The 26,308-nt window shown below is 37.0% G+C and overlaps 1 protein-coding gene across 4 annotated transcripts in view; it reads right to left on the bottom strand.

Annotated features, from left to right (window-relative positions):
• Window positions 1–22,881, bottom strand: part of LOC113234947 (unconventional myosin-IXa-like) — a 42,320-nt gene extending 19,439 nt beyond the window's left edge. The window contains exons 1-16 of one of the 4 annotated variants that reach the window (XM_026470467.1): window positions 22,160–22,881; window positions 19,460–19,603; window positions 18,367–18,479; window positions 16,010–16,923; window positions 13,776–13,956; window positions 12,761–12,900; window positions 11,503–11,749; window positions 10,214–10,349; window positions 8,789–8,937; window positions 7,388–7,498; window positions 6,665–6,712; window positions 5,052–5,246; window positions 4,256–4,503; window positions 3,118–3,289; window positions 2,167–2,359; window positions 1,615–1,715 (exon numbers count right to left, since the gene is read on the bottom strand). In XM_026470467.1, coding sequence (XP_026326252.1) covers window positions 1,615–1,715; window positions 2,167–2,359; window positions 3,118–3,289; window positions 4,256–4,503; window positions 5,052–5,246; window positions 6,665–6,712; window positions 7,388–7,498; window positions 8,789–8,937; window positions 10,214–10,349; window positions 11,503–11,749; window positions 12,761–12,900; window positions 13,776–13,956; window positions 16,010–16,923; window positions 18,367–18,479; window positions 19,460–19,603; window positions 22,160–22,195 — 3,128 coding nt within the window. In that variant the 5' untranslated portion in view covers window positions 22,196–22,881. Of the gene's footprint in view, window positions 1–1,614; window positions 1,716–2,166; window positions 2,360–3,117; window positions 3,290–4,255; window positions 4,504–5,051; window positions 5,247–5,894; window positions 6,099–6,664; window positions 6,713–7,387; window positions 7,499–8,788; window positions 8,938–10,213; window positions 10,350–11,502; window positions 11,750–12,760; window positions 12,901–13,775; window positions 13,957–16,009; window positions 16,924–18,366; window positions 18,480–19,459; window positions 19,604–22,159 lie in introns of those variants that run through there. The other 3 variants (XM_026470466.1, XM_026470468.1, XM_026470469.1) reach the window with 3 other exon arrangements.
• Between the last annotated feature and the right edge of the window lie 3,427 nt (window positions 22,882–26,308).

Raw genomic sequence — 26,308 nt, 5'->3', positions numbered from 1 at the left:
CTCAATCAGCCATCTTTATGGAAAATATTTTGGTATTTTTTAAATGTAACCTGTTCTTTTATAAACATGTATGCAATTTAACCAAATAAGATGTTTGGAAGTAAATAGAAGTTTTAATGACGAATGACTTACGTCACAAAGCACATAAATATTAAATAAATATACAACTTCTTTAGTTCTATGTTTAAGATTTGAAACAACAGTAAAAAAAAATGGAAAAGTAAAAAGCACTAGTGCGAAAAATCCAACTTTCGGCATGATTTGTAGTACGAAAAATACCATGTTTTGAGCAACTGTATTAAAAAACACAACAAGCGTTAACGCTTAATATCATATTTAGTAGTAGTAGAGCTCCTTGTGAAAGAGTTCGTCCAGGGTAATTCTGCTACTTTACCTATTTCTGCCGCCAAGCAGTAATGTCAGCATTACTGTGTTCCAGTTTTGAAGGGTAAAGGTGCTGGTGAAATTACAGGCACATGGGACTTGTCAACTTATATCTCAGGGTGACGGGCGCAGTGGCAGTGCCCCTCCGATTTTTACGATTTCAAGCTCTGAGTGGCACTGCAACTGTTTCGGACAGGCGTGTAGCTTACCATCAGGCGCACGCCGTCATTTGACATTATATATATACAAAAACAGCTTTAACTGATTTCGCGTCGCCTTGTAAAGTTGGCTTTTTCCACTTGTACCCCTTTTCACTAGAGCCACAACTACAGTATATGATATACTTTAGTGACATTCGTCTGAAACCAAAACTTATAAAACGCTAGTCTCATAAATAGAATGACAGAAACACCGGGTGAGTAAAACTATATTGATATAGTCCCTGTATTGTAAACCTATCTTTTTCTGTTCGTCGCCATTGCTTACATTTACCGCAAGCGTCTGATCTATACAGATAATTCAGGAGCTTGCGGTAAATGTGTAGTAGCAGTAGTGCTCCTTTTGAAAGGGTTCGTCCAGGGAAGTACTGCTACCTTGCCAATTTCTGCCGCCAAGCAGTAATGTGGTGGCCGGCAGCGGCTAGATGCGCGTGGCACAAATCCGGGAGAGTTGGCGTGCTCAAGGGGTGGCTTATGACCAGCAGTGGATGTGTGTAAGCTGATGATGATGATGAAGCAGTAACGTGAGCATTACTGCATTTCGGTTTTGAAGGGCAAGGGCGGAGGTGAAAATACAGGCACATGGGACTGTTCAACTTATTGTCTCAGGGCGACGGGTGCAGTGGCAATGCCTCTCATATCTTTGTGATTTAAGGCGTGTCGTTTATCACCAGCCTCACGATTTGTTTGGCCTGTCACTTTATATCATAAAAAAAATGTACTCGACTTAGGTCAAATGTAATGGATGCAATGCTTGCAAGAGTCGAGTGGACTTTCTATGCAAAATATTTAAAACCATTAGGTATTCTGTGTTATCGAGATACTTTTGACAAAGAAAAGTGTAGGCTTTGTAGAAAGTGGAGTGGAGTCATTTGCCTGTCAGGTATAAAAAAAAAAAAAAAAAAAAAAGTCCGTAACAGAAATAAGTGAAGGAAACGGAGAAATAGAGGACACCTGCCCGGAAATATATCAGCATCAATTAAATGACAAATATGCACTAATGATTACTTACAGTTGTATATCAAATATGTTCTGCAACTGTTCGATGCTACCTAGCATCGAACTCGTCGCATGCGCCTTGAAAGCGTCGCAGTCGCCCGTCTTGCCGTCATGCTGTCAATGGAATACATTGTTAACCACACACATGCTACATACATTGTGAATCTTATCACAGTTTGAGTTTAGTTATCAATTGTTAGTTACGTAACCACATCATTTTGAACCACATAATTTTAATTCCAAAGACCTTCAACAACAATTATATGTACATATGGCCGAACAGTTACCATGCTTGTCTGCCACGCAGAGGTCCCGGGTTCGTTTCCCACGCCGATAGAAATATTTGTAAGGTTTACATTTATTTCTCTCGTGAGTTGGATGTAATTTGTGGTTGTCTATGTGTCCATGGCACCCACGATACAGGGTTTCTCTAGTGTGGAGCTATGAGTGTGTGCGTTATTTATTTACTATTATTTATTTCCTTGTTCAAATGGCTTCAAAACAAACATCAAGTACAGAAACAAACAAACAATCAAACTTAATCCCGTGAGAAGAAAATGCCCACCTCAGTTCGCGTCTTCGAAAGCGGCAGTCGCCTTCTCAACTCAGGTAGAGTTTTCCTAAGCAGATAACCTTTTGCAGCGGCTTGGAATGTAGTAACTGCGTCGCGTAGTCGAATGTACCATCGCCGCGTGCGACTGCCACGGAACCAAGCTTGCAGTTTTGTAGCTGCTTCTTGTCGCGCAGCAAGCCAGTTTCTGGAAGAGAAGAAAAAAATCACATTGGTGTAGTACATCGCATGACTATGAGTGTATCATGATTGTGAGTGCTGTACGCCAATAAAATGAAATCGAGGCGAAAGCTACAATGTATTGTGTAAGGGCAGAATAGTGTCTCTGTCCTACGGTAAGTTTCCTCGTGATCGTGACGCGGTAGCTGATGTCACGAGGGTCTTCTTGGAGCATAGTATTTTGTGGAACTAAAAAAAATCTGTTAAGTAAAAGTAAAGTATTGCAACTTTAACAATAATACTGTAATGTAGGTAGTAGACAATTTAGATGTGTCAGGCATATCTGCAATCAACAATCTAAAGAACAATCCTCAGTTTTCATCACACTTCAGTGAATTCTGTACACTATATATACCAATTGTCGTTATACCCTTATTATTCCATGTAATGTGGGAACATGAGCCATTAGACTATAGATGTCCTTTAAAAAAAGTCAAAGTAAAGGTATCCGAAATAGAAGTGTACGAAAACTTTTTTTTATAACATCAAGTGACGAGACGAACAAGTCGTGTGCCTGATGGAAGCTACACGCCTGCCTATAACAGTTCCAGTGCACCAAGAACTTTAAATCGCAAAGGTTAAATGGGCACTAGCAGTGCGCCTGTCACCCTGAGACATAAGTTGACAAGTCTCATATGCCTGTAATTTCACCAGCACCTTAAACTTAAAGTCGTGGTCGTCGAATGTGGCGTATTATCTAAACTTTATTCTATGGTAAAAGGTTACCTGCAATAGCCCTGTATGATGACCGAGGCGCGTCTAAGTGCAAGAAAGCGGCGTCGCTCGAGCACGGCTCTGAACCAGCGCTGGATTGTGATGATGGAGGCCATAATCTGCTGGTGTAATCTATACTCCAGTTTCGTTTGCTCGCTTTCGCGCATGAAGATTTTTGTAGCACCTATACGAGAGATACAAAAGTTGTTTAAACTCAATGAGTTGAATGTGGTAATTTGGTGTCCTCAATATATGTATACAACGTTGGGAAAAAGAGAATACGTAAAGAAAACATCGACGCGACGGCGCAGAGAGGTTTACAGAGCTTTTTATACGTTAACAATATCAAGTTCAATTGCAGAATATTCCATTTTGAGAGAAGATCTAAACAGTCCGACTGTGTGTATTGTCGCTAATTCTGTCATGTGGTTTGTTAAGTCGATTTTAGTGCGGTACGCATTTCGTACAGGTTTGTCGCCGTCATTTCAATAGGGTTGATTTTGAAGCGATACTATCGTATGTGCTGTGTTGTGGACATGTGTCCTATCAAAAAACAGTTCCTCTAACATTTGAGGTTCTTTGTTAAGCACCAGTGAGCCAGACTTAAACTACAGGCGTTATCCGTCCAGCGTAACGATTGGGGGTCCACGAGAATAGAATCCATATAGGCAGGTTGTGACCAAAATTTCAACTTTCCATAATTGGGATAATCCACATTACATAGATATTACCTATGCATATTCATAATACTTTCTTACAAAGATATATAAATTACCTACGAAGTAAACATTTCACAACAAACAAGATATTCAGATTCAGATATAAAAATGTATAAAAAGTTTTATACATTTCTTTAACCGAAAGTGTTTTTTTTTAATGTTTCTCACTAGGTCGTTAAACTCGTCAAAGTGACCGAAATTGAAAATGAAAGAGAGTGAGTTATCAGAACTTATACAGCTGGCACTATGTCAGCTGTTAAAAACACATTTGAAATTGACGAATTTGTAAAATAATCCATATTAGAAAGGCAGAGGGTCTACGCAAAACTGAAAAAATGATATGTGATCTACGAGACAAAAAAAATTGGGAACCTCTGGTCCTGTGTGATCTAAACAGGTCAACAAATTTGAAATAATAGCATGAAACTTACCTAATTGATAGTTATCTCGATCCAAATTCAAAGTCGCGAGGAAATGCCGTACGTCAGTTTGCGAACTCAACAGTCCTTTCGGCAAAAGTATTCTATACAACTGTATGAACTCATCGTATGTCAGTCGAACGTTGTATCCTGCCTGTCGTATACGGACGGTCTCGAGCATGCCCGTGTATCGGAGTTGACGTTGCACGGTTTCTTCGTCAAACACGTTGGGTACTTTTTCGCTGTTCGACTTTATGCATCTGATAGGATAGGGAAATATTACGACGGATAAAAAAATATTGCTAAGAAACAAAAGAAATGCAAATGAGAAACCTGTTTTAAAATTTCAACCAACGGCAAATGTGGGTGAGGGTAGCCATAATTTTTAAGACAATATAATCACATAATAAAACCAGTATAGTAACTCCGTACAAACGTAGCAACGCGGCTTGTATGTAGGCGCGCCGTGTACGGACGCACACATTCGCATAATCTCGCGATGCACTTGCGTTACGTAACACTGGTCCTCCTAACACGCCTTTCATTTTTTATGCGCATGCATCCGTACACGGCGCACAAATACAAGTCGCTCAGTTACTTTTATTTTCTCTCATTTTATTATGGTATAACAGCTGTGTCTCTAAAAACAAAGAGAATGTACATTACTAAAATATAGGATCTAAAGTATATTTTCAACTGTAGGTACTGCATAGTTTACCAATAGTAAGGGAACATAACATGGTTACAGCCGAAAATGTGGCCATAAAAGTTTATTTTTTAATACAAGCATTTGCACAAAACATGGTACCTGATAAAGAATGGATTTGCTTGATTTAAAGTCTCCATAAGCGCAGCCAAGGAATGCTGAAATTGCGCAGCGACAGTCAAGGGTTGTTTCCGTTTGCCAGTCGGCGCAGCAGTCCTACCAGCCAACGTTTTGACCGTCTGAAGATTCTTTAACCCTTTCTTCGCCCGTTCTCGAGGTCTGAATGACTTGTTCTTCCTGTTAAAGCCGATTGTATGTTTTAAAGTGATGCAGTGAAGGGTTAAACGCCAACCACCGAAAAAATTAGAATCAAAGAGTGTCTTACATGCGAACTGAATATATCCGATTTACATAAGCCGACACTGAATAAAGTGTTCAAATTAAATTTACAATGCCATGGAAAGTATATAGTTCATTTACATAAATAAAAAACAAGGCTTCAGCTTAACTAATTCTCTTTACACCTATAATAATTATATTTTCTACATATCTATAATCAATGCTTACACCAATATATAAACAATATTTACATAACACATAAACAATTTGATAAAATAAAATTATTGTTGACGTGAAAGACAACATAATTAACACAACAAAATGCACGGAAAATTAAACCCAATAGCCAACACCAGAGAGTCAAGAGTCCCCCAACCGAAACACGAAATATCATCAAACAAAATCTTTGATAAACGGCAATTAAAATTGTAAATAAAAACAACATACTAAAAATTAAAAAAGCTTACAGTTAGTCAATTTACCGATCGAGCCTCCCACGTTAGTTAACAAATAGAGATTGTTTGATGAAACAAGAAAGTGCGAGAAAGACAGAAACAGACAGCGAGGCCGGGCGAGCCCGTGTGGGCCGTGCGAGTGGCGACGTACATGACGATCTGGCTGGCGCGCTGCATCACGTCCGTATCATCGAAGTTGCGCTCGTCGCGCTCGCGATCGACTCGCCGCACGCGCGTCTCCGCAATCCTGTAATGCTTCCCCCCTTTCCCACCCACGCGAGGCCCCCCAGTTTCTGGCCGTTGCTTACTATCGCCCCGCGGAGTCACAGCCTTGCACGGGGCTCTATGCGGAGATCTTTTCCCGTAACGGGTGAGAAAGGAAATGAGGATAACAAAAATTAATTAAAGAAACTCAATAAAATCAAAATAATTTACAGTGACGCATGCATGTTCGTGTGCCCGCGTGTAGTAGAAAACTAATAGCTATAAATAAAACGCTGATTGTCTAATAGCAAGATGTTCAGAGCGGAGAATGGTGGGCGGTTTAGTTAGACTGTGTTTAGCTTTTGTTTTGTGCTATTATCCCTCTATTAAACTTACAACAACAACGAACTTTTATGTCCATTCAATTTGACAGCTTGAACTATCAATACCCATATTAACAGCGTACGTGATCATCCTGGTTAGTATGGGAAGTTATACCGTGAGGGACAAAAAAGTCTTTCATAGCTGCTTTGCATTTTCTGCTATATCACCCCAAAATACCTCTATGTTATACACTAAAGAGTTTATAATCGAAACACAGCCTTTATAACAAATAAAAGAGACAGAGATGTAAACAAATGGTGATAAATAAACATGGTGGTCCATGCGTTAGGTGCACATAGAACGAAGCATGCGTTATACGGCGCGGCAACTTACGCAATTCGGTTGATTGCGAGATTGATTGACGACACAGTCACCAGTTGGCTGAGCAAGGACAATTCATTACGTCACATTACGGATCGCATAAGCGTTCAGACAAGTCAGTCTAGAGTTAAATAAAAAATTAATAGCGTCATTTCCATTTTGAAAGCAGTTTTTGACAGACTTAAATATTGATAGGTGTAAAAGTGGGTTCATAACTTTTGTACACAGAAATCACATTATGAACTTTTTATTTAACTTTTGCAAAATTACTAGATCAATATCTAGATATTTTGATAATTTTATTGATTATACTGAAAAACGTATACAATAAATTCAACGTCAAATAACATTTATTGATAACGGTATTGTTTTAGTCAAATTACGTATTTCAACACAACAACTTAAGAATAACATTAGGTATACATTTCATACACAATAAAATATGATATGCATGTTAACGGTATTGCAGACTTGTTATGATGGATAAATAGTTGTTTACTTGTAATGCAGCCAATATTAACGTAGTAAATATATTATGCATAGTGAGCTAAAGGGTCAAATTGATGGTTTGTCATGTAATTCTGGTCGATATATAATTTCTTATCGAGCTGTGTTCTAGGTTTTCCAAAACAAATTATATAATATTATAATATATATATTAATAATTTGTTTTTTGGGTCTGGTACAACGACATAGCATAATAGGGTGATACTAGATCAATAGAATACAACTGACCTGATAATACTGTCATTGGGACAGTGTATGGAAGCACGAGGGATCCTTGAGGCTCCGTCGACGCGATTCACGCGGTGCCGGCGTCCTGCTTCCATGAACGCGAAATAACCTCTGCAAATTCAAGCTTAGCGGTTTTGTGTCTATCATGTAACATGATTGTTGAGGAGTAGTGGGAAAATCGGGCTCAAAGTGAAACAATATAAAATTATAATTTAAGGAAAACTAGCTAAAATAGATAAACAGAAAGGAACAATACAGACAAAAAATACATTAACAATGAGAAAATATAAAAAAGCATTTATATCTGTATCAAATTTAACATCAACTTTTTTTAATAAATTTTCTCACGAGTCAGTGCTCGTCAGTTGTCAAACACACACTTGAAGATGATGAATTTGTAAAAAAAAAACAACATTAGAAAGGCAGGGGGACTACATTAGAAAGACAAGGACATTATATTGGAAAGGTAGGGGGTCTACGCAAACTGAAAAAATTGGCACATAGTCTACCAGACAAAAAAGTTTGGGAACCTCTGATGTAACAAAACGATATCATTCAGCCAATAGCAAGTTAAATTCAGCTATTTTGTAATACCACTTAAGAATTACTTCACCATCTTCACGCGCTTGCCATTTGCCACAAGCCCCATAGGTTTGCAAATGCTTGGAAATTTAGGTGAGACAAACGTTTCCATCCACACGTTTGCGAGTGCGCAGGGTGCTTAAGAGAAGTAAGCATGGCGGACGTCGAATTAGTTTATTGCGTTCGGTCTTTATGGTCCTTATGCTGTGGATTCCAAATGCAGGGTTCTGTTTGGTAGCACTCCAGAAAGAATAAAATAGGCACGTTTGAGTAGTCACCCATTTTCCAAATTTATAGCCATGGAAAGCTATCACTCTTATATTATAATAATTGTTTTTAAATTCTTTCCGCTAAGGAAAAGGCAAAGGTTTACAACCATATTAGCCATGTCTATAAAGACTGTACAGTGTCATTTTTTTTTAATATTATACGGCGTAACCATCAACCCAACGTAGCAGAAAAGAAACATCTATAATGTCGACAGTTCTCAAACAATACTATACTACCACAAATCTGTGGATACATGCAAGGGCTTGCCGAAAGCTTCCTTTGATTTCTGCACAAAAACCGACAATTGACCGGATCCGCTACAAACACATGAAAGCTCGCGCAAGCCAACCCAAACACACATTTGTGCCTGCGCGCCCTTGCCATGGTTTGGCAAGAGTGTAGAGCCGCCATAAAACAAATTGTGTATTTTTCCGTTGAAAATTAAAAGTTACGGGACACGCAGGGTCCAATTTTGCAATACTGTACAATAAGTTTACTTTAGTGATGCGTTTTATGACAAAACACGTAGTATGCTGCATTGACAAGTACCTGAAAAAGGCCCGCACAATGGCCCACCGGAATACAGCAACGGGGTCGACACCCACAAGCTCCCTGACGAACGCCAGTGACGAATTCTTCAACACGCTGACGATGTCCTGCCGCATCAAGTCTAGGTTCTTCTCACGCATCATTGTCACCTGCAACAAAACGATATAAATTTTATTGTATGCTTCTAACAAATTAAGTTATTATATGGTTATTATTCTTTTTTTGGACTTGACACAGGTATGCTTTTATTTGTTGCAAACTTAAAACAATGTAAAAATAAAGAATCATAGTAATAAAAAAGGTTTATTTATATAAAATAAGCTAATTTATCAAATGATATGTGACGCGAAATCAATCACGATTTAGTTCTAGTTTAGTAATATTTAGCATTAAGAAACATGGTCTGTTACGTTGTCCAAGAGAAGTATACTAGTCCGATCGGTCAGACGTCGAAGATCTGAAGACACATGTCCGCTAGGGGTTGGTGAGTTTACATATTACGCATACACTAAACAAAGCCCAGCACTAGGGAAACCCTGTATCACGGGTGCCATGGACAAACACATAGACAACCACAAGTTACACCCATATTCACGAGAGAAATAAATGTAGGCCATACAAATATTTCTCCCGGCCCGGGAATCGCACCTGAGATCTCTGCGTGGCAGTCCAGCATGGTAATCGTTCGGCCACCGAGACAGTTAAATGTTAACTCAGATTCAGTATGGGTTGTCGTAATGGCCTAAAGATAAAGTATCACGACCTTATTTTTATGATACGAAGTGACGGAACATGCCCGTCACATAACAGTTGTAGCGATACTCTGAGTATTAAATCACAAAGATCTGAGGGGCACTGCACTTCGCGCCCGTCACATTGAGATAGAAGTTCGCTAGTCCTATGTGCCTATATTTTTCCTTTACCCTTCAAAAGTGAATCACAGTAATGCTCTCATTACTGCTTGGCGGCAGAAATTGGAGCATCAATACTTCACTGAACGAACGCTTTCACAAGGAGCTCTACTGCTACTAAACTATATTTAGAGTAATATTGAGGAGGGCTTAATGAAGTGAAAAAAGAAGATCCCACTAATTAAAACTGGGAGGACCGATATGAGACCGGGGGCGTATTATTACAAGGAGCTCTACTGCTACTAAACTATATTTAGAGTAATATTGAGGAGGGCTTAATGAAGTGAAAGAAGAAGATCCCACTAATTAAAACTGGGAGGACCGATATGAGACCGGGGGCGTATTAGCATAATCATCATAAAAGTGATAGCAACATACTTCGTGGACGACTGATATGATGAAAATGTCGCTTGATTAAGACACTTTACAAAATAATTATCATTATACAGAATTATCAAATTACAATATGTACGAAGATGAACCATTTCCGTAAAACAAATCATCAAAATTATACCTGATATTTAACTCTGCCAGCGTAGTGCCGAACGACGAAAGCTGGTTCCCGTCGTTGCGGCTTTTCGTAGAACGGGTTATCTTCGTGTACGGAGTTGAATTTCTGTAGTAGCGTCTCGTTTGTTGCCCATGGGAAACTGAAATTTATCGAATTTAATCACTATACAAAACCTAACCTAACTTACTGATGAACTCTCTGACATGCACCTGACGTAGCACCGTAGCCTTGCTTTGTTCGACAACAGAAGACATCTCCAGATATGAAAATCTTCAAATCAATGCAAAAATACATAATTTTCTTTTTACTGTATCTCCGAGTAGTGTTGGAGGATTACTTGTAATACCGTATTATTGATGATCTGTTTAGAATTTTCTGTGTCAGAGCAGGTAAGTGAAAGTAGTTAATTTCGATGCATATATTATTTCGTCCTATCCCTGTAATGTACTTCTACAGCTTGACACATCTAGTCATTGCCGATCTGTGTAGACTACGGTTAAAGCACAACACTCTTGCTCAGTATGTTATGTTGGTTAAGGCAAAACTACCTACCTCTTCACTACCTCGTCACATTTGTATCATTTTTATGGATATGGCGCATATCGTGCAACATAATATGTTTATTGCTTACACAATGTTACTACATGGCAGATTTGATACGTAGGCATCTTCGCAAATGCACAAATGAACTCGCCTCCTCTCTATTCCTATCCTAAAAAACGCATTGATTTGAGGGTAGGATATTCCCCGTTTTGACGTTTTGCCCTGTTGCAACTACGCTGCGCTAGCGAACGGTCGCTTTTGACGCGATATCACCGTAGCAGTTGTCCAACGGCAATACGGAAAATCAGCTTAACGGAAAATCATCTTAGCATCTCATCTGTCTGTGAGAGACCAGAGTGGGCGGCGCGACAACCCCTTAACACCTGGGCATACGCATAAACACCAGCGACCGACACATCTATCGAGGGAACAACTCAAGGTCAGTCAGTGCGTTCACCCTACCTCATTTTGGCCCCGTCACTACATAATATTTAAGTTTCTCATTTAAGTACATGTATAATTTTTTTGAAAAAACAAACTCTTAAACCACAAAGTGTGTTTGTTATTGCTGTGTAATGTTAGCATAAATAAAAAAGCAGTTTATAAAGTAATTCGTTGTTATTTAAATTTGAGTAGAATCGATAACAGTAAAATGACAACACAAGTGCCAGTGATGGAAGGAATATTCAATGAACTCATTAATCGCTTTACTGGAACGGACCGTAATGGTAATTTCATATGTTACTTACTTGCACTGATCATCCAACACACATAACAGTCCACCAGGCTTCCCCTCAATGAGTTGCAAGCACCCAGTATTGTCCGAGAAGCCAATATCTGTCCACCGAATGCCTTCGCGTCTGTACTCTTCTTGCTCATACTTGAAAACGTGTTGGTTGAAATAGTATTGCAGGTGTTCATTCGCATAGTTTATGCATAACTGCTCGAAGCTGTTGTTCGGACCGAAATCTTCGAAGCCGAATATGTCGAGGACACCTGTGCCGGATGTGACAGATTAATGTTATACTAATATAATAAATAATTTTGTTCAAACAGTCAATAACAATCAAATATAATTTTTTTACTTCTTGATAATCGCTTGTTTAAATTGCTCTGATTTTCCATGTGTATGTTGAACTTAAAAGCATTTTTATACTAATCGAAAAGGTACAACATAGTCAAGTGTATGTCAAGCGCGACGTTGAAAGTCAGCCCTATGATGCTCGGGATAGGAACACTCAAAACTGTAAAATTTTATGTGCTTTTAACTGAACACTAATAGGTACCTAACTTATTTTAAGACAACCGATTATAATTCCACTTTTTTATGTTTCATTAACACAACTGCAAATAATGATATTTTGACACAAAATAAATAGATCTATTTAATGATTTATTGCAGCCCTTGAGGCACCTTTTATTTAAAAATTATTATTATTTGTTTATCGAAAATAACCAATACATTACAACAAATTGAACAGAGCTTAATATTCTCAAAGAAAATTTTACTTGAGATCGAGAAGATCTATTTACAACGCTTCGATTAAACGCTGAGATAAAAAAAAGGTTCATAAAATCAAGGCCAAGGTTTTGCTAATAATATATCTAGAATGTATATTCAGTTGAGGGAACTGTTACCTTGTTAATACAAGGTCTCGAATCTCGTTACTCTAGAGCAGGGATGCACAGACCGCGGCCCGCGCCGGTGAAATATTGGTGGCGCGCCGACAGCAAAATAATACTCTCGTACATTCGAAAAATATTGAATTCTATTCCAGAATAATGAATTCTTTATTGTCTTTAATTACCTATACTTCTGACGGCCCGCCATCAATTCATGATTTGCCCGAGTGGCCCCTAGTCTTAATAAGTCTGTGCATCCCTGCTCTAGAGTAACGAGCACTAAAAGATTTAGAAATTTTCCAAGAGTTGCTGTTGAACTTAAATTTCAGCCGCATTTTCAACATAACGGAATGTGTCATGTGCCCTGGAACATCTTGTGCTTACCTATACTATGCCCCTGATGTTCTCTCAAAGTATCCTTCTTGGAGAGCAGTGCGTGGTTCACCTGCATCACGATCCAGTCGAACAGCGCGCCGTACAGGCACTTAGCCATCGCGTCGCGCGTCGCTATGGCCTCCGGCAATCTGAGTTACAAATAATTTAATTATGTATTTCAATTAATGTTTTTTTTTTTTTTTTTTTTTTTTTATTGTGACTCGGCAAAATGACTGCACCGCGCCTGATGGAAAGTGCGAATACAGTCCAGAGATGAGAGTAACGGATGGAAAACACAAATATTTATTTATCATTTATTTATTCAAAACACTTAGATATATCTACAATTAATATAATAACCAAAATGTAATGTGAACAAGTTTTAGTTTTCATAAAAAAAGCTTTGAAAATATGTGAAACTCGCATTGGGTCTGTTTGGTGAACTACAGTTCATATCTTCTAAGATAATATCAGCGCCTAACAGTGGCATATAAATGACGTGTCTCTCACATACATAAAGTGCTTGGACCATGCTCAAATTATGATTGCACATTGCTCACGTATGTGTGTAAACTATTAATATTTGAAAACGGGAATAAACGCGATTAAATAATTTAACAGGTTTAATACCTATTATCCAGACGTAATGACCAGGTTGCACTGGTAGTTGTCACGAGCTGATATTACATCTCCGTCTTGGCAGTGGAATCTTCATCCACCCTCACTACATTTTTCAAAATACCTCCACATATAACATTAACAGTATCCAATTTTTTTCCTGTAATATCAAGTGACGGGACGAACAACTCCCTATTCCGCACCTAAGCCTTATTCTGGTAGCCAAAGGATTGCAAATTCCGGATTCCATGCTGCAGATTAAAACCATCTTCCCGATAAATGTCGGTAGGTGTGCAAATACCTATTAATTTTTTTTTATGGCGTTTATTTCTGTTTTAAATGTTAGTATAATTAAACGCGAAAGTTAAAGTAAGTTAAGTAGTAGTTAAAGTGTATACAAGATTACCTGTAATTAATAACAAGCGTTTCGCCGGAAGCTCGTGCTCTCTTAGAAGTGAGTGCAGCCAGCAGTGTCTCCTGCTTCACTCGTAACAGCGAGGATATTAGTGAAACCACTTCAGGGTTTTTAACCCCTACCGCTTCATCGTGATGGTATGATTTTCGCTGTGGCTGAAACTCCACATTGCCTGTAAATATTTAATAAGTGATAATTAGCTGATAGGTCATAAGACTATAGGTCAAGATGCCAAGTAACTGATTGACAGGTATTGCCGATAGGGATAAATTATCAGTGTTATTCTATATGATCAACGGTTTGAAGTCCTTCAGATACACATAGTAGCTTGACAGGGCGCTGGCGTCAAACTTGTATCAATCAGAGTTTGGGGATAATTTGTGGTTGACTATGTGTGTATTCAGGGCACCCACGACACAGGGTTTCCCTAATGCGGGGCTGAAGTATGTGCCTATTAAAAAAAAACTCACGATAGTTAAAGGTGCTCTAATAACTAAATATATCTGATAACTAAACATAAATAAATTAACATGTGACGAAACTTGACATAACTCGCGCGCGTAGATACACCTTTATCTTGTATAGTGTAGACTCTATGTAGTTATAGAATAATTGTCATTACCATTGCTTATTATATTTCATTATGGTTACAACAAGTTGGTAATGGTATAAAGGGGTAAAGCGTTAGATCCGCTAACTCATTTTCGCCGTTCCCTTTTTCATAATGGTTCCTGGGAAATATTAAATCAAAGAAAATGAAAGACAAGATGATTTGTAACTGTCTTTAACGACACTACAAATTTAAATAATCGATTAGACGAAAAATGTGTGTCACGTTCATAGCAAGTGGAAGTTGTCTCTGCCTACCCCGATGGGAAAAGGGCGTGTAGTATGTATGTAATAAGTTTATTGACGCAAAAGCACATTTGGATATCACACAGCAATTATGTTCTTATAACAATTTAGTATCATCGTCTGTAGATAGAAACTTCCTTGAATTTGGCAAATCAACTGTGAACTGGCAAACAGTACCAACTCTATTTTGACAAATTTACATGATAAAGAAAAAATTGTTTGTGTCATTTATCGATCTGATTTATTAAATAAAAATACGTAGTTTTTAAATGTTTTTATTACACATACACTACGCATTTTTATCTAATAAACCAGATGCAATATAAATGACGCAAACATTTTTTTCATTATGTAAAGTTGTCAAAATTGAAATAGTACCGGTTGCCAGTTCACAGTCGAAATTAATAATAATAACGCTCACAATCAACATAGCCCCGCACTAGGGAAACCCTGTGTCGCGGGTGGCAAGGACACACACATAGACAACCACAAATTACACCCAAACTCACGAGAGAAATAAATGTAGGCCATACAAATATTTCTCCCGGCCCGGGAATCGAACCTGGGACCTCTGCGTGGCAGTCCGGCATGGTAACCGTTCTAAAGCCACTAACACTTAAGTTTATATTAAAATTTGATATAACACAAATAATATTGTGATGGCTGCATGTATATAATTCGCCAATGGTGAAATACTGAAAAAATAACCACAATAACCATTCTGTCAACTGATCAAAGGCCGCAGATATTACTACAAAAATTTGATAAAACTATCAAAATGTGGGATCAAGCCATGGAGTTTTTCCAATTCTCTTCACTTGACAATATCTCGTAACGATCATGCTCGCGCGTGTAGAGATAGCCCAATGCGACATAGTTTCGAGAGAAAATTAACAGTTTGTAGAAGTAAGTAACTTTTGTCTTCAGACTCTGCTCATAAATATATTAAGTATATTTTTTCTTGAAACATGCTAAACATTACATAGCATATATTTTAAAAGTATAAATTTTTAAAACTAAATTCCAGAAGTTGGCATAGTTTGTTATCAACTTTGCATGTTTATGACCCGATGTTTTTATGTATAAAACAGATATCGCCGAAATTCGAGAAATTGGGGTGGTTAAACTCAATAGTATTTCATTATCAAGTCTGCATGTTTGTTACTTGATGCTTTTACAATTTGTCAGCTGATATTTCTGAAATCCATTATCAAAACATTGAATTTTTTTATCACAGATAATTAAATTTTTGATAAGAACTTTTCATTACACAAAATAACGAATATCTATTTCATAATTCTCCAAACAAACAGTTTCCTTCAAGGTTCAATGAAATATATTTGAATAATAATAATTTAATAAGATTTTACCTAAAAGTAGCACAGCAGACAGAACAGCAAACAGTCTCCGTTGCTTGTCCATGGTGAATCCCACCATCTCCATTGACTGCTTAAGTCTTGAGAATTCATACTGCTCATCCACACCTGGCACTACACTACACCCAGTCCTTGATAAATAATTATATTTGTCCACAGTCAACAAATGCAACTGAGCCTTTTCCTGCTCCGAAGCACCGGCCAACAAATAATAAAACACATGATAGTTCCTCTCGTTACGGCCCTGACTACAAATTCGCGATTTTTCCAGTAAGTATTTTTGTACAACCGCACCGTGTACCATGCCATTTTCCTTGTAGTTCACTTGTATGAACTTCCCAAATCGACTTGAATTGTTGTTGTGAGCAGTTTTCGCATTCCCAAAGGCTTCCAGAACAGGCCCAGCGCTCAATATTGTTTGTTCTACGCCGCTGCCGTGCGATCCTTTCTGACTCAGCGCTGTGAGGTGGTGAAGAAGAAAATTCGTGCTTTCAGTCTTCCCAGATCCACTTTCTCCACTGATCACAATGCATTGATTAGTTCTTTCCCTCAACATGCAATGGTAAGCGGCGTCTGCGACGGCGAAAATATGCGGAGGCAAACTTGAGCCTATTCTCTTGTTCTGATACAATTTCACATACTTTGGATTGTAGATTGGATAGAACTTGAACGGATTGAGGGCTATTAAAATAGAGCCGACATATGTGTAGATGTATCCGGCCCCGAATCTTGCGCGGAGATTATCAAGCAGCGTTTGCTCGTTGAGTTCTGGTAGCTGGCACAGATCTGGATACTCCCGGTCCTTTGGTTGATAGAGGAACCGCTGGAAGTAATCCTTTATCAGCTGCGGATCCACCGAAAAGTTCTCCATCCAGGGTTCATCTGGTATTTTCTCGCGCAAATAGAACCTGGAAAGTTCGGCGGATTTATAAAAGGTTAAATAAATAAATCACTATAAATAAATATGTGGCAAGGAGATTACTTTTGCGTCATTATAAGGTGGAATATAAATATTTGCGCGACGCGGTTTACTTTTGGCGCTCCCTCATGTTGGCGCGCTGGAATGTTTTAGTTTCATTCGCAGGATGGTTCAGTGTTATCAGGCCGATGCCGCAGGAAGGGTGACTCACGCGCACGCGAACCATTAGGGACATTATCCCCAATCACTGATGCGACTCTTGCGTACCACTTGTTACATAATATTTATTTACCACGAATAATTTAAAACGTTGATGAATGTCTAACGAGCAACAGCAAAATGCAACTGATACATAATAATGAAAATGCTAATGGCATAGTGAAACTCCTACACATGTACATTGTATAATATATTCAACATATTCCTGTTCTCTTGAGGATATTCTTGTTAAATAATTGCCATAGAACGTAATTTAAGACGTAAATTAATTAGTGATTCATGAAATAAACATTAGTAGATCGTGGATACGACAAAATTGCATTGTGGTGACAGGATTGTTAATATGTAGAGTTACAAATAATAGTCGATTGGTTGTATATACTCAAGGTTAGAACTCATAGTAATCGTAGTAACCGAGATAATTACACAGTAGAACTGGATTTAGCATTGTAATACGAAGCGGCCGAACGCCGTAGGTGTAACGGAAAAATGCCGATAATAGTATCGTAATGTAATTTATAATGTAAATCGACGTTATTGAATAATAAATTGTTTGTAATTAATTAAATATAAATATTATATGTCACATATAATGTTCACTTTATGATCTGCAAAAGAGTTAACAATTGTAAACCCTGACTTTAAAATACAGAAAAATACCTTTAAAATACCTTTAAAATACCTTTGAAGGTCATACCAAATCGACAAAAGACAGGCCATTGTTAAAATTTATTAATGCCTAAAACTAAGCCTGAACATAATACAGTCGGCAAAATTGGGCTATTCTTTCATTTAGTTTCGTCATAATATGTTATTACTACTTATTATAAATCTCTCAGTTGTTTTACTTGCTTTGTCATTCCTATTTATATCCAATATTAAATATATATGCAATTTTCGCATTGACTATGTAATAACATCAGAAACAACTCAGCGACCTAATAATAACGCCTAAAAGATAAGAGCACTTTATGATCATGTACTAAAAATGGTTTAATAAATGATAAAGCTAATTCTTTCTTATGAACAGAATAGTTGAGTTTTTTTATAATAAAAATAACTTTTGCCCTGTAAACTAATTAAGCCAGCAACTTGTAAGATTGTGATATTCAAAGTCTATATATAATGTGAGTCACTTGTATAGCGTGAGAAGTGATAATAAATAAAACTTTGTTTCACTTTGAACACTATAATGTGTCGAAGATTGATTTACCTGTAATACTGGCCAGAGTTGTTGTTCGGCCAGAGTAGCATGACAGCGACGGGTGATTCGTTGGGCCCCAACCGCCTTTCTTTACACTCGCCGCTGACCATGTCTCCCACCACCTGTTTACAATGCACTGTGTTAAAATTCATGTTACAAATAGTAATCATTTTGCCAAGCCGTTACTCTTAACAGAAACTTGATCACAATTAGATAATTAGTAAAAAATTACTTTGAAATCGCGCCTTTCGTAGTGGATTTTCAGTCGAAAAATTTTCATCAGCATTTTACGTTAAAAGAAATTAAATATCGGTATAGTTGCCGTAATGAATCTAAAAACTATAACACAAAAGTAATTGTCCCTTTTAAAAAAATGACACTTTTTATTACCATTACGAGTTCCAAGGTAACATAAAGGTAACAGTAAAGCCTAAAATCCTGCTAAAATGCCCATAATTGGTTGTGTAAAAACAAGTCTAGTTGCATAAAATAATTCTAAGAAAACAATAACTACTGTATGACTGTGCAGCTTCATCGCACAGTGGCCAGACAGGTGGCCAGGAAATCAAAGATCAAGAAATTGTCTGGTGAATCATTCAGTGTAGAAAAAAATTATGACAAATGTAAGTACTGCCATGAGTAATATGTCAAGGTTACAAGTGTATCAGTTATACTATAACAAGTAGGTAAATAACATTTTAAAGGTTCAGTTCAAGTTTGTTTTCAAGAATTACTACTAAAGGGCGACTTTTTAATAATTATGACGCCACTGTAGTCACAATGCAACTGGTGGGAAATACAAGTTCTGAAAAACACAAACATGCTAAGAAAGGCAATGAAAGCTATTCAAAGGGTTTTCTAGATAGTGTTACTAATATTATGAAGTGAGAATCTATCTTGAAGATTACCAAAAAAGAAACAAAGAGATGATTAAAATTACGAAGAACTCTCTTGAAAAATAGGATTTGCCGCAATCACTGAGAGTCTCTTAACAATTTGTTAGTCAGAGTAACATGGCAATCTATGACACAGAGAGTGTTTCCTGGATTTATCTGGTTTATTGGTGGTACAGTACAGAAAAGTAATGTATCCAGTAACTTACCTCTGCCAGTTCATAAGGTCCTGCAGATCCATCATTCAAGTTGAGTTTATCGGCAATGCAGCACACAATCTCCTCAGAACTGGTTTGTTTGGAGGCCTCAACTGAGAGAGCCTCATACTGAGCAGACAGTGCACCCACAAACACCTATACAACAAATGTAAACATTAAATATATTGTTAAAATTATACCAAAAACATAACTTTGGGATTGGAGCAACATATGTGATGTTGACTAATATTAAATATTATAATGTGATAATTTGTACTATGAGAAATGTTTGGCATGTTAGTTTACTTGTGTATTACCAGAGATACACATATTGCCTTGTTTTCCTTTTAATTAATTAATGTGTCGATCTAGAAAGGTGGGTAAAGGTATCTACTTATCTCAACATGGAATTTTAAAAAGGTTTGGTTAGTTTTAAGCACAAAAATAATGTGTAACAATAACATCATCCATCTAATTCAAAAGCTACTTTACCCAAGGTCCAACACTGGTTGAACTTCTGAAATAGGGGAGTAGATGATGAAATAGATAGACTAAGTCCTCTACTAATCTAACAGAAAATTTACAACCTTAACAAAGACCTCCCTTCATCAATTCCCACTCTTTCTGTGTGACAATACAATGCAGTTTACTGTAACTCCACACATTAGAATCCGGCTGCTAAAGCAGGCTTGATGCAGTGTGAATTGCTAAAAGAAACTAAATCAATCCCTAAATTCATAGCCTCTGTTACACAAAGTACATTCATGTGTTTTCACTATACACTCAGAATAAAAATTTAATCATGTTTGTCATAATATTAAAGGAAAATGTTGCATAAAAACTGAATAGTCATGTGGTTGTCTATAAGGAATGTGGTGTTTTCCAACTTAGGGCGCGTTACAACTATGTCGTGACGACCGATTGTCGTGCAGTTTACAGTGTCGCGGCTTGTATATTTAAATGAAGTTGTTCACATATAGCACGACACGATTAACTGTCGTTCACGATTTTTTATCGTTCCAACGACAAACTGTCGTCACAGTGGGAACAGCTAGAACGACAGTCGTAAGACGATAAAAAAACGTCACGATAAAAATGTCAGGACAGATTGTTGCAGCTCCAATTGTCGTCACGTTTTATTTATCGCTGTCCGCACGTATTCTGCCCCCTGCCCTCCCCTCTCGTACCCCGCGCCCTCTGCTCGCTTTGCAGTAGCGTTAGGTCGTAGCCAGAGATGGGCAAGGAGGCTGTCGTGAAACGATAAATTGTCGTCACGATCTAACAGGAACAGCTAGTCACGACAGTCGTTCAACGATAAAAAATCGTCCACGACAGATAGTCGTGATATGGGAACAGGCTAGGCACGACAATCATCCGACGACATAGTGGGAACGTGACCTTAGTGATTATTGAGATGAGAGGACCTCTAAAGATCTTTATTTTTACAAGATGATACCAAGAGAAGACAATATTCCACAATTGTTAATTACATGCTAATGAGTTATTCTAACTGCTATAGAGATTTGTAGAGTATGGTTAGAACCATCAATCACCCATCCCAACAATACAAACAATTTTAAGTAACTCAGGCCCATTAAAATTACAAAAAAACCAGCAAGTCCATACATAATTATGTTTATATCTACTCAAACCAAGAGTAGAATCACTGCCAAAAATATGTCAGACCTTAAAGGGCCCTGTTGTATAATTCTGACAATGGAAATGTTAATGTAACTCTATCATGAACAAAATAGAAAACACATAAAGAAACTATTATCAAAGTAAGGAACTTGGCCTTCATATCAATTAGTATGTTACATAAGTCAATGGTAAGATTAAATTAATGTGGTATTATGTTTTATAGTTTTTGATAATTGTTTTAAATTATATCACATTACAATTATATAGGTAACTATTTGTAATGTGATGTGTTTGTAATGCCAGATACAACATGAAAAACTTTACTACAACTTCAATATTAGAAAGTTCATATCTATAAAATTACCCATTAAATAATAGATAGTTTCATGGCTGAGCTTCTCATCGAGAAGCTACAGACTATGTTTTTTATAAGTTTAAACTAATCCTATTGAATGGCTTTATACATGCACCTTTATGGTACAAGGTTCTTTAATTAAATGTTGAATTTAAATATATCTTTATATAAAAAGTAAGTAAAATCACCACATTGAATAAAGTCTAGTATTATTTAGTAACGCAGACTGCCATAAGAAGAATGACAATGAGTATTCTGGGGGTTGCTCTTTGTAAATAAACATTTTGTAACAATTTATCATTTAAAATATTTATTTCTAATATTATAGATCAAGGCACCCTGAATACCATGGATTTTTGTTATCAGAGTATGCGGAAGCTGTGTACTAATATTTAAAATGTTATATATAAAAATGTTATAGAAAAATCTTAAATTTTGTATTAATTAATAAATGAACCCTTATACATTAAGCATTAGTTAAACTTTCAAGGAAAGTAAATTTTTATGTATGTATACCTTGAAATAATGGTGTTTAAAATTTTTGTGGTTATTCACTAAATAATACCAAACAGTTTAGAAACTAGATAACTTATATTGTAACAACACACAGATATGCCAAGTCTCATTTGTCAATATATACACAGTTCACACATTTTGGAATGCATGGATTTTTTTAGGACTGGTAGCCATACATATTGTTTTTAGAGATAACTCACCTGCACAATATATCTATGATTCTCAGCATGAGCCATTGTGCTTCATTGTCCTACTTCCATCTGTAACACGGACTCTGCTCTTCCACAGTCATCTTTAGCTCCAAATCTGCAGTTGACAACTATCAGATGTATAGAAAAACCTTTGGGTGGACATTTTTCACATTCTAACATAACATTCCTGCACTTTATTACTTTTATAACAGATACAAAGTATCGTAGTACTATTTATTCACTTGCTGAATGTGCAGCGAGAGCTTTAGGCACCTGATCATTCAGGAGATACAGGTTGAATTGAACCATGACAAAATGTCAACATCTGCCAGGATATTCCTCCATTCACCAATCTCAGGAAGTTTCTTCACTTTTGGCGATGCATTTAAGACATTAGAGAGTCTTTCCAGTTATTTATAAAGAAGAGAAATTTCCGATTTGGGTCACATGCTGATTCAATAGAAGCCACCAAGCCTGCTTTATGTCGGTTGTTTTGTCAGCCTTCTGCTGTTGGTTCCTTACCGAGATTTCATCTAACATCCACTTAAGTAAGTACACTAAAGTAACTACTAAATAGACGGATTAAACAGAAAAATAACACATAAATTAAACAAAACGTAGCGAAATCGGTGTCTTCGAACAACCTGTTATTTGTCAAACACAACTCTCGCTAGCGCACCGCGTAACCGCACCAACTGTTGTTTTATGGTCACAAAACTGAAGAAAACCCTTCCGGTTTTTTTATAATCCAGTAATTACTGCAACTTATTTCAATTTGTATCAATTTCTTCGAAGAAATATCTATTGAACCACCATTTTTATTTGTGTGCGAGTTGAGTCGTGTATCTAGTTATTTATAGTACCTAATTGAAAAGCTTATCAATTATATGTTTAATAGAGGCACCAGGAGGCTTTTGTAATTGGTAGTATAATATCATAGACTACAAAGTTCTACCTTCAGTGGAAAGAAAAGTTCCGTAGACAAATAATTATTGTTGCAATACAGTGTAAATTGATGAATCTCTAACATTTAATATTCGAGACCTATTTTCATTAGCGAACATGTTAGCTGCGTTGACCAACATGTACACCATAAATGCTTGTGTTGATCGATATGTATCCGACATTTTTGACGTAAAATGTCGGTATGTTTGTTGACATATCGGGTAACTTATGCATTCTTATAATCATATTGGTTAGCTTTACCAACACAGCTAATATATTCGCCTTATAAATGCGGTGCTTTAGTTTGACAGTATAAATTGGTGTTTCTGAAACATTAAATAGCCCATTAATTGACGACCATATCGTCAGCCCGATATTGAGCTCCGATGTTAATCGACATGACGTCCGATGTTTTGACGTTGTCGGATGGTATATCGTGTAACATAAACATTCATTGCGAACATATTGATTACAAGGCGTACATTGGCATACACGGTCAAAATCAAATCAAAACATTCGCTAAATGTGACGACTGACGATTTAGGGTTGCCTTGACAGCTTATGTGAACGTTACGAAATGTGTCCATTAATGATTTATCTTGAACGCTACGTTGCCACTTTGATAACTAGTTGGCGGCATTTTCAAAATTTTTAAAGTTTTATAAAGTTTTGTACTTCCTTATTAATTACTGCGGTGGTAGTCTAGAGGGAGAACGATTGTTCCTCAATCGAGAGGTTGACAATTTGAGTCTCTGTGATGGTAGTATGTATATTATGACTATAATTTCTATGTTACGTATTTGTCAATGTTTAGTAGCAACACCTCTCGCTAACAGTCAAGGAAAATAACGTGACGAAACCTGCATGTTGGGAGCAGGTTCGCAACCCTTGGAAAAGTGTGAAGTCTGGCCTACACCTTTCCATGGAGATCGTTCCTTTTACCAGCGAATTTTCCCATCATTATCAGTTGCAGAAGCTTGTATCTGTCATGTCTAAGTACATAACCCAGATATGCAATTTTCGCTGTTTGATGGTTGGCAAAAGTTTACACTTCTGTCAAACTAGTCGCAGAACTTCGTCATTGCTGACTTTCTGAGTCCATTATAAGTGCAATATTCTTTTGTAGGCCATTTCAAATGCTTCAATACGTTTCCTGAGATGCTCTTTTATTGTCAATATATGTAGTCCTAAAATTTAGAAGCATCGACACCTTATGAAGGAAGAGATCTTTTCATAGTTTAATTATACTCTATAAAATTTAGCTTGATTAGTTCTAAATTGTCATTCTGACAGGTCGGCAAGACGAAGTAAATTTGTGGCGGCGTCTTACAAATTATATATTTATAAAACATCACAAAAGTATTATTTTACATATTTACGTAATTACCAACCATTACGGTACTCAACTGAAATGCACAAATCGTTTGTAAATCACTGTTGGAGCTAATTTACTCATTTATTCATGATTATTTTCACAATTTATCGCCATTGACTTATAATTGTAAGTCAATGTTTATCGCAATGAAATTACGTTAGACGGAAGAAATTTTGTGTTGGGAGGTCCCACAATATTTTTTTTCAAATTTATTAAGGCTTTGGCAAAGCCATCAGCCTAAACATGAAGTTTAATTACGTTTCTGTAAATATGGCCGCCACAAAGAGGATAGGCAATTTGAGGCGGCGTGCTTGGATTGACTCGGGATTCCGTAAAACGGGCCGATACGGGTATTTTAGTTCGAGATTCATATAATTTCGCGTTTTAATCTTCGATTAAGGCACAATAGCACTATCCTATTCCACTTTAAACTAGATTTTACAAAATAATTGAAAATCAAAATAAAAACGACACTTTTCCCTCCAAAAGGTCCAGAGCGAATGGTCCCACAATCACTTTGTTTTTTAATTTATTGCTGGCCATGGAAACAAAGTGCTTCAGCCGAAAACATAAACGTTTAATTATATTTCTGTAAATATGGCTACCACAAAGAGGATAGGCAATTTGAGGCGGCGTGCTTGGATTGACTCGGGATTCCGTAAAACGGGCCGATACGCGTATTTTAGTTTGAGATTCGTATAATTTCGCGTTTTAATCTTCGATTAAGGCACAATAGCAATATCCTATTCCACTTTAAACTAGATTTCACAAAATAATTGAAAGTCACAATAAAAACGACACTTTTCCCTCCAAAAGGCCCAGAGCGAATCCCTACAATCACTTTTTTTTAATTTATTTCTGGCCATGGAAACAAAGTCCTTCAGCCGAAAACATAAAAATAAGTTTTTCTGTAAATATGGCCTATAAAATTTAGCTTGATTAGTTCTAAATTATCATTCTGACAGGTCGGCAAGACGAAGTAAATTTGTGGCGGCGGGCGTCTTACAAATTATATATTTATAAAACATCACAAAAGTATTATTTTACATATTTACGTAATTACCAACCATTACGGTACTCAACTGAAATGCACAAATCGTTTGTAAATCACTGTTGGAGCAAATTTACTCATTTATTCATGATTATTTTCACAATTTATCGCCATTGACTTATAATTGTAAGTCAATGTTTATCGCAATGAAATTACGTTAGACGGAAGAAATTTTGTGTTGGGAGGTCCCACAATATTTTTTTTCAAATTTGTTAAGGCTTTGGCAAAGCCATCAGCCTAAACATGAAGTTTAATTACGTTTCTGTAAATATGGCCGCCATAAAGAGGATAGGCAATTTGAGGCGGCGTGTTTGGACTGACTCGGGATTCCTTAGAACGGGCCGATACGGGTATTTTAGTTCGAGATTCGTATAATTTCGCGTTTTAATCTTCGATTAAGGCACAATAGCAATATCCTATTCCACTTTAAACTAGATTTCACAAAATAATTGAAAGTCACAATAAAAACGACACTTTTCCCTCCATATGGCCCAGAGCGAATCCCTACAATAATTTTTTTTTTATTTCTGGCCATGGAAACAAAGTCCTTCAGCCGAAAACATAAAAATAAGTTTTTCTGTAAATATGGCCGCCACAAAGAGAATAGGCAATTTGAGGCGGCGTGCTTGGACTGACTCGGGATTCCTTAGAACGGGCCGATACGGGTATTTTAGTTCGAGATTCGTATAATTTCGTGTTTTAATCTTCGATTAAGGCACAATAGCACTATCTTATTCCACATTAAACTAGATTTCACAAAATAATTGAAAGTCAAAATAAAAACGAG

This window comes from Hyposmocoma kahamanoa, unplaced genomic scaffold, assembly GCF_003589595.1.
Source record: "Hyposmocoma kahamanoa isolate Upper Pololo Valley unplaced genomic scaffold, ASM358959v1 86, whole genome shotgun sequence".
Taxonomy (NCBI): domain Eukaryota; kingdom Metazoa; phylum Arthropoda; class Insecta; order Lepidoptera; family Cosmopterigidae; genus Hyposmocoma; species Hyposmocoma kahamanoa.
This window is presented reverse-complemented; position numbering and strand designations above follow the sequence as displayed.